Raw genomic sequence first — 15,531 nt, forward strand, 5'->3', positions numbered from 1 at the left:
CACCCATTTGGAATATGGAAAGTATGTAATAAAGTCGTTGTTCAAATAAGCCAACATCTGATTTTTTTTTGTACATGGATTAACTGGTTTCCACATTCTTCACCCGTTTTGTTTACGAATGGAGGAACCACCCTTTCCGTACATGTCCTGCTAATGCCGGATACCCTCTGGTATCTATGGGGCATTACAATATTCAAACACAGAGTTTGCCAGACACCTGTGACACTTGGCATTTCCCCAAGTTTGGTGATCTTTGCCTCTCTTTCTTCTCCTTGCCCAAGCCAACTGACGTCTCTTTTTCTCCTCCAGGATTCTTGTTGCAAGTACTAGAGTTCAATTTCCCTGATAAGATCTCAAGCAACCTTTAAAAGGCAGGTGTTTATGTTGCATGTCTTACATTACTGCCTTTCTTCAGTGCACAAACCTAGTCAGCCTCTGAAGCCTTTGTGTTAGTCCATGTGTGTTCTTGAATGGATTTTCTACGAGTTAAAAAACAATTAGTCATAAATCACGGCCAATTATTAAGGGATTTATGAGTCTTTGCAGAATAATGGATATATGTACAACTGAATTTATATTTTTAATGGATATAAAACATTCTAATCTGCTCTTCTTGACAGGACCATCATCATTATGTACTATTTAAGGGTAATTTCTGGAGTTTTTGTCATTGGACTCAAAATAGAAATTTCTCTGCTTAAACTAAACTAACCTCACAGACCAGAGCAGATCAGATTTAGTCAAATGATTAAGAGTGTGCTGTCACCTAGTGGTAATAATCCAGTAAACAAACGGTGCATTTTAATTAAATGCTGTGTTAAATCGTTTTCATAGACTTAGAATCACAATTAGCTTTTTCTTCTACGCATGAAACCGTGTAGGTGCATTTTATTCATCGATTTATTCATTTAAATTATTTCATATTTCATTTGAATTCTCAGGAGGTCACATTGCCTTAATTGAAATCGATCCTGCCCCACCACACGGAGTAATTTAAAGAGTGATGACCTTGCAAACACAACCATTTTTTTTAGTCGCAGGCCAATCTCCTTACTCCGCGTTACGCTTCTTCACACTTAAATTGTTTACAAATGTATTTTATATTGCATATAAATCAAGTATTGGGTGCTGAGTTATGGGCAGTATTGAGTTTTTATGCACTAACCCCCACCCCCCACATACACCCTTCCCCATCCAACCATGACACCACTGATTAGGTTCATCCATATCTGAAATCATCCAGTCATCCATTTTCTATACCGCTTATACTACAGGGTCGCGGGGAACCTGGTGCCTATCCTAGGGAGCATGGGGTACACCCTGGACAATCCATTGCCAATCCATTGCAGGGCAGAAACACATATTCATTCACACACCCATTCATATTAAAACATCAATTAAGACATATAAAGTGTCATATTAGATATAGATACTGTATGATATTTTTTCTTTCAGTTTTAATTCATCAAAACTAAACTAAATTGCACAGGGAATTGGAAATTGCACATTATAGAAATAAATAATTCAGTACAAATGAGTATATAAGAAGTCACCAGGTCATGTCAAGGGCCCAGAACAGATTTTTCCTTCAATACAATCAGGTGGCCTTCAGTTTCTTCATTCCTTTCTATCGGTCATATTAACCATATTAAGGTCATAGTGTCCTTCATGCTTCATGACTTCTTATATACTCATTTGTACTGAATTATTTATTTCTATAATGTGCAATTTCCAAATCCCTGTGCAATTTAGTTTAGTTTTGATGAATTAAAACTGAAAGAAAAAATATTACACCGTATCTATACCTAATATGACACTTTATATGTCTTAATCGATGTTTTAATTCCATTTGAGATTGGAATGAATAATGAGTTCTTCATGTTAAGTTAAGCTAAATTACTATTCTGGCTAGCTAGCTATCTAACTGGTATATAAAGCTTTTTTCCTTCTTAGGCACGCTTACACCACCAGAGTAAGTTTTTCCCCCCTTGTTAAATTGCTTTTAAGGTATTTCAAGTGCAATTTAATGATATACTTGTATGCTTAATAACAGCTAAAATAATATAACAATGCCTCCAGTTGCATTTCATAGTGTACAGTAATGTTTTGTTGTGATATAAAACTATCGTTATTCTTATAGTTGTATGATGGTATAATAATCATAGTAAAAGACAGGCAATGAAACTTACCATTACATGGAAGGACCTTTGTGGTAGAAAATGATTGTCCCATTTATTATGGCAAAACAAAACGTGGCTAAAGAATCATAGACCAAAAAGTTCTTCAGGTTGCCAGAAAATGTTCTTCTATGGCATTGTTCTAAAGAAACTTTTTATGGCACTATTTTATATATAACTGCATATGTTTTGGTGCATGTCAGCATTCATCGTAACGCTAACCAACATCTTTTTGTCATTTGTGTATCTTTTAGTCTTACTCTTAATAGCCAGAGCATAATATCCAGACATAAAGCACGAGATATGTGGGATCCGCCTTTTTCCTTATATATGGACCTTATAATGCTATTCTGAGCACAGCTGGAAATATTGTGAATGAGTTACAATTTAACAGTAGGCCTAAAATGGATTCGCTATGAAAAATAAAACAATCCTCACAGTTTTAGCCTGTTTCCATTTATAAAACAGTGATTATTTGCATTTCCTTTCAGTTTAGCATAACTCTCTCTATATTAACATATATACTCTCTCTATATATAATGACTCTGTGTAGAGGTGAGCAACGGTAAGGATGTGAATTATGCAATATCAAACTTGCAACCCAGTAAATGTGACCTACTTAAATGTTTTAACTTCTATTGAATCATTTAAAGTAGTCGTAGTTCTAGACTATCTTTCTAGACTGTGCTACTCCATTTTGTCTGGCTTAGAAAAAAAAAACCCTTGAAATTCTTATGTACTGTATGTATTGTGGCAGTAGGGCTTGCTATAAATGATAGCAAGTGTAATAGTAACTGATATATTAACTGAAATACTGTACTGTGCAAAGAAAGTGTGGATTTAAGCACGAGAGAAACATTCAAACATCCCAACTCTCCTGCAGTACTCTATGCTCATGTGTTTGTATTTATTTATTTATGGGACAGGAAGTAAGAAACTCCATTGCATTTGGGCCTCCTGAGTCTCTGTCTGGTTGCTCCTGATAACACTGGAGGAATTGTTCTTCATCTCCCCGCCATTTATCAATCGTTGCCACAACCATATCCTTCAGCGTGGGTGCTTACTGAGGTGTTTTCATGGCTGCTGGCCATAAAAGCACATCCTCACAGATCTCATGCATCGATCTTGAGAGCATGGGCAAAAGGAGATTTTCTGTAATATTTCAGTTCCTTCTCTGTATCATCTTTGGATTAAGTGAAAAACACCTACTCGGTTAATAATTGTGATGTACTCAATGACTTGTTAATGGATTCCCATTAAATAACGGCAGTGCAATTACTTATTGAGCTGGCACATATTACTCATCATTTTCAGTAAGTAAGACTTCCTCAGCAAATATAATGTTTAAAAAAAAAAAATATCTTAGAAACAGAGAATAATGAGCTTTTTGTGCCCCATAAGACGAAATCGTGACTTGACAGCTAAAGGGATTCTTGTTATTTGTTAGATGACAAGTAAAAGAAATGGCCATTAATAAACAGAAATGAGGTTTAAAAATGTTCTAAACAGATAGAAATACAGATGTGCATTACTGTTTTTTGTTTATTTGTTTGTTTGTTTCTTTGTTTTAAGAAAGCTTGCCAGGAACATTCACATGGGACTGGGATTCTGCTGTATACAAACTAAGAAAACTTGCAAGAGCTGGATTTTAATTTGCAGGGAGCAGTGAGATATGAAGCTAGCAGGACAAAGAAAGACCACATTCATTAACTAATAATGAACGAATGAATGAATGAATGAATGAATAATTAATGCCATTTTATGGCATTAAAATGGTCATTTAAAATGGGCAAATAGTTTGCTTATATTTTGGGAAATAGAACCAGCTAAATTTGTTACAATATGTTACGGGCAGGCGTGAACAAAAATAATAACTGTAATGACTATTAATTTAAAAATAAATAAATAAATAAATAAAAAATTTCAGGATTAGGCCATGCCCACTTTAGGTTTAAATCTGACTGCAGATACAGATGCAAAGGTTTGAGGAACTAAACAAAGACATAGACAAGTTGTAGCATTGTGTTACACCCCTAGTATGCACAGGTCTCACTTGCATTTCACACACCATGTTCACACTTTGTTTCATTTACAGTGCGGTGAACAAAAAGCTTTGACTTTTCTGCCTAAGGAAAATGTCGATTTCCATTATAGCAGATGCTGCAGCTAAATTACACGGCTGTGTCAGAACATTACAGTAGAGGGCCACACATTTCCAGATGTTGTAGGTTGCTTTTCAGTGCTCTCTTTATTGCATTGTACACCCTGTCCAGTTAGCATTCGGTGAGCATAATGTGTAATATTCGTAGAAGGGGAATTGCACTTTGTCTCCTTCAATCATTTTGCATTTTTTCCCCTTCTCGTAGCCCACAGAGAAGAGCAGATGGTGATGTGCACCTTATCAAACTCTGGCTGCAACTCCAGCCTGGCCTGCAGGGGTACGGATGAAACTACATCTGTCTGCGTCCTTCCCTGCTATGCCTCGGCGCCTTTACTGGACCTCAGCCACAATGTCGTCAAACCATCCTCAAAGTCACTCTGACCCCCAAATCTCTCTCCCTCACAGTTACGTGACTTTATTTAATTACTGCACCAGATAGGTAGAAGTGCAGCTTCTGGAATGCCTTAACATCATGGATCATTTACATTTATATCTGGTCATTTGGCAGATGCTTTTTTATCCAAAGCGACTTATAAGGTACACTTGAGCAGATAAAGGTTAATGGTCTTGCTTAAAGGCCCAAATGTGGTGCGCTTAGTGGTGCTGGGATTTGAACTTACAACCTTCCAGTCTTCACATTTTAATAAATCACTCTTAGCACTCTTTCTCAATTTTCACTCTCAGGGGAGGCATGTTGAATGAGCACGCTTTTGAGTCCTTGAATGACCTTCTCAGGTGTGGAGAGGTCTTTTCACTATAAAAGTTCATAAAAACAATTTTAGTGAAGCATGTTGACATTGAGAGTAAAAGAATGGAACGGCTTGTAATGGCTGATAAAGAGCTCAATGAGTGGATGTGTTAAAAGGAAACTCCCACATTTGCTCTGAACATTAAGTCCATAAATCTCAGGCTCGGTGTTAGCATTTGATGCGCTGATGAAACCTAGTTATATTTCTTTCTAAAGCACAAAGGATGACAAGACCAACCACTGGACTTATTACTTGTGCAGAACTAAAGGGTACAAACGCATGGTGCAGCAATGATCCAAAGTAAATCCCTGCATTTCATGCAATGTCACACTGTATCACTGCTGCCATTTACGGACAGTATAGGAGACTGACTGCATGAATAAATGAATCTGTGCTTCGTTTATACTGAAAAATGACTGCCCTAATGCATTTGACTACCTACAATACAATAGCTATGCACTACAGGGTGTCCCAAAAGTCTCCATACTTAGTGTATATTATATATATATATATTTTTTTTTTTTCAGATATCCTTTAAGAATGCTTTTGACGAAAGAAGAATGTATTGAAATCATTCTCGTGGCTGGATCGGGAAGCTTTCGCAAGGTTACGATGGACTTTAACAGGAAACACGCTAATCACATCATACACACCGAACTGTTGCCAAACTTATTAACAAAATCAAAAAGACTGGAAGTGTTGCGGACAAACTGAGCAGTGGACGAGTGGACGTCCACGAACGTCCACTGACGAAGGTACAACCGACATGGTGCTGGCAAACATATATACTGTATATAGGTACTGTCCTCTACAGTATATATGGAGACTTTTGGGACACCCTGTATAACAAGTAGCAGTGCTTGTTATACACGTCCCATACGTATGTTATGGGACAACTGGGAAGTTTATCTTGGCAGCAAGTATATCTAACTCTAGTTTCCGTCTAGACAGAAAGGACTGTGACTGAAATGCTAGGATAGAGAAATCTTTAATGCGGCAGGAAGAAGTAGGAGATAAGAAGTCTGTCAAGGAATAAAAAAGAAATCAGCAGCGCTGAGGCGCTTGATTGGTGCCGAGCCTGTTACACATGTCGCGAATTTAATCTGGTGTGCTTGATGTGCTTGCAAAATTGGTCACCATCAGTGTCAAAAAAATTGCTGGCAATTTACCCATTAAAATAAAAGAAATGGAGGGCAACGTATGAATTTTGACACATGAAAACAACGTATTGTGATCGTCTTGTTACTATGTTTGAATGCCATTATGTAATCAGCCTCTGTGTCGTCACGCCGCGCTGAAAAAAAGATCCGATCTTAACCTCCGTTAGTCTACAAATTGCAGCCATTTCTACTGTGCTGTATTCAGAACCCAGCGAGAGAGCTTAGACATGATTGGAAAACTTTTTGGATTTACTCTTTGGTCTAAATTCCAATCAGGTGAAACCCTGACAGAAAATTACTTTGTTTTGCGAGTTTAAATGATTACTTTGACCGTGAATCCACTTCCTCGGCCTGGCAACTATGAATAGGAAGAGCAGCAACATGCGGAGAATGCAATCTTGGGTTTCTCCATCTGTGTTATTCAACCCTAACCTTGAAGTAGATTATACACCATTAATACAAGAGCAGACAAGCAGTGCGTGCACGCACACGCACACACACACACACACACACAAATACAGGTGCAATAATGTTGACCTTGTCTGTTGTTCTGCAGCAATATTTGCCTTTGCTTATACAAGCAAAAAAGTCCTATTTCAGCTAGAATGGACTTACTGTCACCCAGCAAAATGTTTATGAATTTTTATTTAGGAATGCGCACATTTCTGTACATGCTAAACACACAAAAAAAGACAGCTTCTGATGTAGGACGTCCTTCTGATGTGCACAGTGCAGCAGTTCCACTGGCTGCAACACAAGACACGAGCGGGAGTGAGAGGCAGCTCCCATGTCCTGTGTTGCAGCCCCTGGCCCAGCCACAGGTCACCTTCAGCTTCCACGCTCCCTGAGAGATAGATAGAGATAGAGAGAGAGAGAGAGAGAGAGAGAAAGAAAAACAGAGATTCTATGGACTGTCACCTTCATCACATGCACTCAAAATAGCCCTCGTGTTTCACTTTACATGTGAGACGGGCAGCCCCTCTCCCACAGCCACTCCAGAAGAAAAGAAAAAAAACACCACCGTGGCCCAAATTGCCTCAAAGTGAGGTTAATGACATTTTAAGTCACCTTCTAGCAAAAAGACAAAAAATCTCTTGAGAGTTTTATGCCTGAGAAATCGGTCACTGTTGGTGCAGAATATTTTTTCCATTTTTATCTCAGGTATTTAAATCCCAAAAGATTGTGGCAGATGAACGGCTATCTTTTCGAAAATTCTAATGACTTCAGAGATGCCCTTGTTTAAGATATTTTACTCGATACTCGACATCTGAGCACGTTATCTCTCCCTGCGACAATGTGAAGTCTTCCATACTGTATAATGCATAATATGCCTCTCTCACATTAAGTTGAAAGACATAATCAGTGATACCTCACAGCTCCTTGAGGGTGAAATGGGTTCAAACGACTTCCGAAGCTGCATGACCAAGCACCATGCGACACCAGGCAGCCCAAGGACATCGAGGTGAACAGAAAGAAGAGTCGATGGGGGAAACTTGCACGCTGACAAAACGGGCGAAATCTGGCCTGGGCTCAATCAGATAGCAAGGAAATTAGAGAGCGTGAATATGGATGTGGTGTTCTGTACAGCTTTGACATTGTCGGCCAGAAAGGAGGGGTGGTGTGATTTTATATCTAAGTGACAATATATTGGAAAAGTGAAGGACACGATCCGGAATTGGACAAACTAAAATGTTTTGGTTTCATCCAATATGAGACCTAGGAGAATGTATTAAAATGCAGAGAAAGAGGAAATCATATAATGGAAGTTGTATTTCAGCTCACCTTAAAAGAGAGTTACGCCAGCCATTAATGCATTTATCCCATTCCTTATCTGAAAAGCCTTTTATTATCAGTTTGACAGCAAAATAGATAAATGAGCTCGCATGGTGCCTTGCTGCGGTGGCTGCAGGCGATTAATGGGACTTGTAATTACAGTATTGATGCAAAAGAATAAGTAGCTGTTAGACAATCAGGACAACGGCAGATACGTGACTGGGACTCTGCTTTGGTAAAACGTCTCTCCTTGGCTGTTTGATTGTAACAATGGGCTATTATACACACTGCAAAGACATAAGAGGCACCAAGGCCAACGGGAGCAGCCACAATGAACACTTCCGAGAGCCTTTCCCACCTTAAAGCTGAGGCAGAACGTGTGGGCTGTGATGTCGAGGTCGGTATGAGGCTGCTTTGTACTGTGTCCTCTTTGTACTCCGGACCCACCACAAATAGAGCCATAGCTCTGCCTGCCACCAGAACAATGCTGCACACTGTTCCATTAGCCTACTGGTACCCCACTATCCACAATCCTCAGGCCCGACAACATCCTTCCTCTGTACCAGCAGCGGCCAATCCGCATATTTAGTGCCAGGAGTGGAATCAAACAGTAAGCGTAGGAGCCCTGTGCAGCACTTTATGTGCTTTATTCAAAAGGAAAATCTGAGTGCTCAGCATCTGCCATATTTGAGTAACTTTCCTTATTCCTGTTTGATCAGCATTAATCGCATGCAATTTCATAAGAGATGCTCACTAAGCTGATGCCCTATAAAATGGAATATGTCAAGATTGTGGAAAAGAAAATGCTGCCAGCTAACTGGTGAGCTCATTACAGCTTTAATAAATGATTGTTTCGTTTCGTCAAAACCCTTTCTGACTTTCAATCCACATGAAAAGCCTAGCTCAGGCTGGGCCAGAGCCATGTTGGGGATTTTAGCAGCAGTGTTTTCCTAAAGCTCACATCAACAGCATATTTAACTCATGAGGGATTAGAATAAAAGTGGGAAAAGAAGTCATATTTGCTACGATTTCTTTCTTCTTCCCTCCATAGACACCTCAGCTAATAGCTAAGAGGTGTATGTTTACTGACTTCAGCTACATTTCAAGAACTGGCATGAACTCATTTGCTCATTACTGTAGAAATACTTCAAAGCTTGCATTTATTTTAGCCCAAAATGCTCTTTGCCCTACTCTCAGCAAAATGTGACGAGATACACGCGAATAATAAATATGCCTATTTAGGCTATGCCGAGACTATTTAGGCTTATTTACGACACGAGTGTTCCTTCAGTTCATAATCTCTCATATTATCATCACAATAATTTAGCAAATAACCTACCAAAGACACCTGAATGTCATTGCACGTCTCTTGTGGTTGATCCGAGAGGAAAAAGACACGAGAATAAGAGTATGCTGCACTGACTAAAAAAGAACTGTCAGTTGAATGAGGTATTTCAATTTCTCTCATCAGCTCTCTTTACCAAGAACAAGTTCAAAGATTAGCTATTTATACACTTCAAGGATTTTTCAAGGGTTCTTTGCATAGTTTTTAGCTTCAGAAGTGATTCTACTCCAAAGATTTCTACATTGAACAGTTAAGGGTTCTGCTTATCGCAGTGGTTCTCAAATCCATTCCTGGGGACCCCTATCCTGTACAGTTTAAACTTTTCCATATTGCCAACCAATCAGCTAATTATTAGGTGCTTAAAGTGGGTTAGGTGTGTTGAGGGTAGGGAACTCGGCAATACCGCAGTTAAGAACCTCTGACCCGTTTCATACGCTGAGGAAAATCAAGTGGACTAGATAAAATCTGCACTTTCCACGTTCTGCCTCAGGAACTGCCGCACTCCTTGACTTCTTCATCAGTCTCTGTAACATGTCAGGACTGAGTGGCACATTTTTCACAGATTGGTTCAGAATGTTTGTTACGGGGTTCTTATCAAGTCCCGATGGAGAAATACCGTTTTGGGCTAACGGAAGGCACGGACTCTGAAGGACTGCCAACACACTGACACTTAAAAACTTCTGTTAAAAAACTGAACTGAGCAGAAAGCGTTTTGAACTGCGACCCCGTGGGGAAAACGCACTGCAGGAAATTAAAGAGAACGTCAATGTGCAAAGCATTAGACAGCAAAGGCCTACTTTCACAGCACGCTATTAGAGAAAGAAAAAAAACCGAAAAAGTTCCTCTTTGGATTGTTAATGGTTCTAGCTGTCTCGAGAGGTTCTACTTGATACTCTCTTAAAGGAAAACCTGCTTCTTCAGTTCTACATAGAACCTTTAAGGGTTCTATCAGAGAGACGAGTTAGAAAAAATGTTAGGGTGTTCGATTGATCCTTTTTGACTGTAGGTAGCTGAATAAAGGAGGAGAGGATGGGAGAGGCTATGTGGATATGTGTTTTCATTTTTAAAGGGAAAAAAGGAGAGAAAATTAGCCTAGAAAATATTCCTTTAACTTGCAACATGCTTCTATTCACACCAAGTTAAAAGGTGAAGAATGAAGACTAACAGTAGGTAGTGAAAATCTACTCAGTAATCTGCACATACAGTACACTCTCAAAACAAGGTATTAAAGCATACTTTACCTTGTAGCTGGGGTGAGGTACCTTCAGTGGGACACCTTGAAGGGTTTCTTTTACCTAGACATTTGCATGCAGTGTGTTAATCTAGTAAAGTACTCTCAAAGCTAATTAAATTAAATCAGTGGTTCTCAAAGGTTGGTTCAGGACCCCCAGGGGACTGTGAAGCATAGCCAATGGATCTGTAATTATTATTATTATTATTATTTTGCTACACCTATGAAAATTACAACCTATTATGATCAAAGGTATTATGTTATTGATTTATTATTATACAGGGTGTCACAAAAGTCTCCATGCATGGGGGAAACTAACACTTTTTAGCAAAATGTCTTCCAAATTTTTTCAGACTTTTTTTTATATTAGTTTTTTTTTTTTTTTTTTTTTTTTTTCTTTTCCCAGATAGCCTTTAAGAACGCCTTTGACAAAAGACGAACGTACTGAAATCATTCCCATGACTGGATCAGGAAGCTGTCGCAAGGTTGCAATGGACTTTAACAGGAATCATCACACACCACACTGTTGCCAAACTTCTTAACAAATTCAAAAAGACCGGAAGGATTGCGGACTGACCGAGACGTGGACGTCCACGAACATCCACTGACGAAGGCACAACCCACATGGAGCTGGGAAACATATTCCCCTACTGTATATACGGAGACTTTTTAGGATACCATTAAGATAATTAACCTGTTTAACTGGCCCCTTATATTGAATGGGTTTTAATCCAGACCTCAATAACTCAAAAACAACTCCTTTATAAATAATGTCAACATGGACTTTATGTGTTCTGTAGGTGGAAAGTTCAGGAAACTCTACAACTGAAGTGCATAGTCAAAAATATTACTATACATATATAAATAATATTAATGAAATACATCTTCACTGAGGTCAGTGGAATTTATTTTATACTTAAAGGGCTCCCTGGCAGCCAAAGGTTTGAGAGCTTCTGTCTTAAATCGTTTACAAAGGGAGTGTATACTGACAGTGAAAGATACATACTGAAGATACAGAAGATGTACGTTTGAAGGTGTCATCACAGTAGAGAGTAAAGGTAGAGTTTAGGACTATTACTGATTATAATAATAATAATAATAATAATAATAATAATAATAATAATAATAATAATAGTAATAATAATAATAATAATCATCATCATCATCATCATAATAGTCATCATTATTACTATAAGAATTAGAAATTTAGTTATCAGAATGATTCGGTGTAATCCAGATGTTGGCTTTAGTGCTCTGCATTTACCTGAACTGAACTTGGAGTTGCTCCTCTTGAAGCGCGCGCCGCCTGTGTGTTTTCATGTCTGTGTGAACCGCTGGATGGTTGAGATGGGCTACTGCTCTGAGATGCTCTTTCAGCTTCACCCCTATCTGAAACAGCTCTGATGATTCCCACATACCGCCTCTGCTTCATGAGCTGCTCAGTCACGTTTATAGACGCGCATCACTGCACGCGCTGCACGAGGGCGAGCGTTCTTTCCCTCCGCCTGCTTCATGCCGCGTTAACGTCCCTCGCAGTGTGTGTGTGTGTGTGTGTGTGTGTCCACTGGCACCGCCGATCCGAGCTCTTAAATATCCAGTTTCACACACACACACACACACACACACACTGCAGCACCTCGGCGCTCTGGAGAAGTCCGTGCGTTCAGTCTTGGTCGCGTCTGAGACATGACACCGCGCGCTGCGCAGTGAACAGAGAGATATAGGCTGCCCATGTTAACCGAAAAGGAAGTTATTTTCAGCCTCACAACCCCTGTAATTGCGGACAAAACACAATTCTCCAAGCAATCAATCTTCATTGTCCCTGGGCGCATAAAACTTTAACCTTCACTCCACTTTACTGCGCGGATTGAAATTCCCAGCTCACCTCTCCAGTCCTCATGCTGCGGCTGATACCTGCAATTTCTCATCCAGAAAATATAGCTCTAGTCCTCTTGACCTTGGCATGCCCTGACAGCTCCAGTGGAGTGGGATACAGCCTGCTGCAGCATTACAGCATTGCATCACAAGGTCCAACTAGTAACTAGGTCTAAGAGGCACTCGTGCAGGTCTGCGTTTGATGAAATGGAAGGATAATGTAGTCATTTATCTCTGTAGCTACAGAGCATCTTTAAAAGGAAGACATTATTAAGAGCGTGGAGCTTCATCACAGGGCATCATGCATACACACATTCACACAATTATTCACACCTGAGGGCAGCTGAACATAACCAATCCACCTACAGACATGTTTTGGGGAAGTGGGAGGAAACTAGAGAACCCAGAGGAAACCCACATGGACAGATGTGCAGAATTAACCCCAGCTCAGAACTGAAACAGGAACCCTGGCGATGTAATAATAATAATAATAATAATAATAATAATAATAATAATAATAATAATGGGCGCACGGTGGCTTAGTAGTTAGCACGTTCGCCTCAGACCTCCAGGGTTGGGGGTTCGATTCCCATGGCCCTGTGTGTACGGAGTTTGCATGTTCTCCCCGTGCTGCGGGGGTTTCCTCCGGGTACTCTGGTTTCCTCCCCCAGTCCAAAGACATGCATGGTAGGCTGATTGGCGTGTCCAAAGTGTCCGTAGTTTATGAATGGGTGTGTGAGTGTGTATGTGATTGTGTGTGTGTCCTGCGATGGATCGGCACCCGTCCAGGGTGTACCCCGCCTTGTGCCCGATGCTCCCTGGGATAGGCTCCAGGTTCCCCGTGACCCTGAAGAGGATAAAGCGGTATAGAAGATGGATGGATGGATGGGATAATAATAATAGAATAAGAAGACAAAGTAGCATTAACATTCTATTTGAAATTATAATAACTGATATATATATATATATAGAGAGAGAGAGAGAGAGAGAGAGAGAGAGAGAGAGAGGAATGTAATGCAATACCTCTATATGTATCTGCTCAGTGCTCAAAATAATCGTACCTGTGTCTGTATGGGAATTTAAACCTCAATTCATCACAATATTTTCTAATATTTTCTAATCCACATTTAATGCATGGGCATACATATTTTTTCAGATATATTACTTTTATTTTGACAAAACCATACTGCAGTTGACCCGGAAGTAAAAACAAAAAATTTGCCGTCCTTCTTTGTAGCTTGGTGTTGGTGAGCAACGATAAAAGATCCCAGTTTCATAGTCGTGTTTTTTTTATTTTTTAAAATAGATATTAATTGTTTTGTGCTATAAACCCAGACATCGGAGCTGGTCGTATTCATTTGAACACAGCACGATGGTAAACACGTCCTGCAGTAAAACGCAGGAGTTTTTAACGAACGCCTCTCTGTTTTATAAAGACTTGTGTCCGGAGCAGGCGCGTTTCCTCATGTGAGTAACTGCGTATTTGTGATGTCTGTACGGATTCTGAAGTGGTTCAGTGTTGCTGCAGTGTTTAATGTTTGTCACTGTTGTAATAGGATTAGATTGGCGTTAGATGGCAGAGCCAGCCTTCCCTCATGTTCACGTGGTTATACACTGAGTGCCATTGGTACATCTACTATTAGGGGCGGACTGGGAACAAACACCAGCGTTAAGGTTCCCACCAAATATTTCCTAAAATAAATGAAAGCGCATCAACTGGTATAACGACGACGGGATACATCATAACGCCATAATACAGTACAATAAACGTTACAATTGTCGTGGAAAACAATCTCTGCAACCTAACAAAAAACTTCAGAGACACAGGGTTAATAGATGTCAAAAAGTAAATAAACTTCATTGAAACAATAAAGTGAGACAGTCTGCAGAAAGTCTGAATTATACATACACAAACATGTCTTTATATACCTTTCTGAAGCAGTAAAAATATCCCTAGGCGGGACATTCACCTTTTCTTTCTAGAAACAAACCAATCTCCATTGCCTTATCTAATTGTCCATATCCATGTGATACCTTATAGATGTGGCGCATGCGTTATCAGTTGTATGTTCTTTAAAAGTTTTACCAGACCAGGGTTTTTTTACTTTGTCCCATAATTCACCCTATAGTCTCAGCCTGGTACCCTGCCTCCTGGAAGTCGTATCTTTTCTTTTGACACTGATTTGCAAGCTTAGAGGGCTTTGTTTGGAAAGCCAGTTCTGGTATGCGTCTAATTGCTTTTTTTCATTATTATTATTATTATTGCCATAGAGTAAAGCTGCTTTAGGCAAAACACAAGGTTCTTAATGTACACCCTTAGAATGTCACTTGTTAGAAAGTGTCTTATAGTTTTAGATTATGTCTGTCGTGCAGAAAGGTACGGACTGACACAGAAAACAATCAGGCCTACTGTTCAGTACGACACAGAATTCATCTAACTCAATACACACTTAGAATATAACTTGATCAACAAGTGTACTATGGGTTTAGATGATGCTTCTAACTAATAATTCTAACTGTTGCTCATACATACTAGATTACCCTTTATTAACATATCCAAACATTGGAAAACTTTGTAGTTACACACATTGATTACACTTTATATTTTATACAATAGAGGACGCTTGGCAGTATAAATAATAAGAAATATGGGGTTCCTGATTTATTACTCTGCTGTGCATATTTTCATTTATGGCATTTGGCAGATGGCCTTATCCACAGCGACTTACACAAGTGCTTTGAAGTCTCTAGCAATAAATACATCCCGATACTGGTTCACTAGGTCACGGACTAAAAATACCATCAGTCTTAAAACTCTGTTGGGGAGGTCATATAGTACAACACAGTGTATGTGTAAAGAAATAAATAAATAATGGGCTAGTTTAAATTGTACACCACATTGTCCAGAGGAAAAGCACTATGCGTATGTCCATGTCATATGTCTATAATACAGATTGTTCTCCTTTCTTATTACAGTTTATTTGCGGTGTGCTTTGATGAGTTCCACAGTAAACAGGGATTAAATGATAGTTTTTCCTATAAACGTTATTGCATAATAAA

The 15,531-nt window shown here is 39.3% G+C and overlaps 1 protein-coding gene across 1 annotated transcript in view; it reads left to right on the forward strand.

Moving 5' to 3' along the window:
- Positions 1-13,560: 13,560 nt before the first annotated feature.
- The window catches only part of c24h18orf21 (chromosome 24 C18orf21 homolog), a 21,406-nt gene continuing 19,435 nt past the window's right edge, over positions 13,561-15,531 (forward strand). Inside the window, exon 1 of the mRNA XM_053613131.1 lies at positions 13,561-13,938. Coding sequence (XP_053469106.1) covers positions 13,844-13,938 — 95 coding nt within the window. The 5' untranslated portion in view covers positions 13,561-13,843. The remainder of the gene's footprint in view (positions 13,939-15,531) is intronic.

The sequence above is a fragment of the Ictalurus furcatus genome, chromosome 24 (genome assembly GCF_023375685.1).
Source record: "Ictalurus furcatus strain D&B chromosome 24, Billie_1.0, whole genome shotgun sequence".
Lineage (NCBI taxonomy): Eukaryota > Metazoa > Chordata > Actinopteri > Siluriformes > Ictaluridae > Ictalurus > Ictalurus furcatus.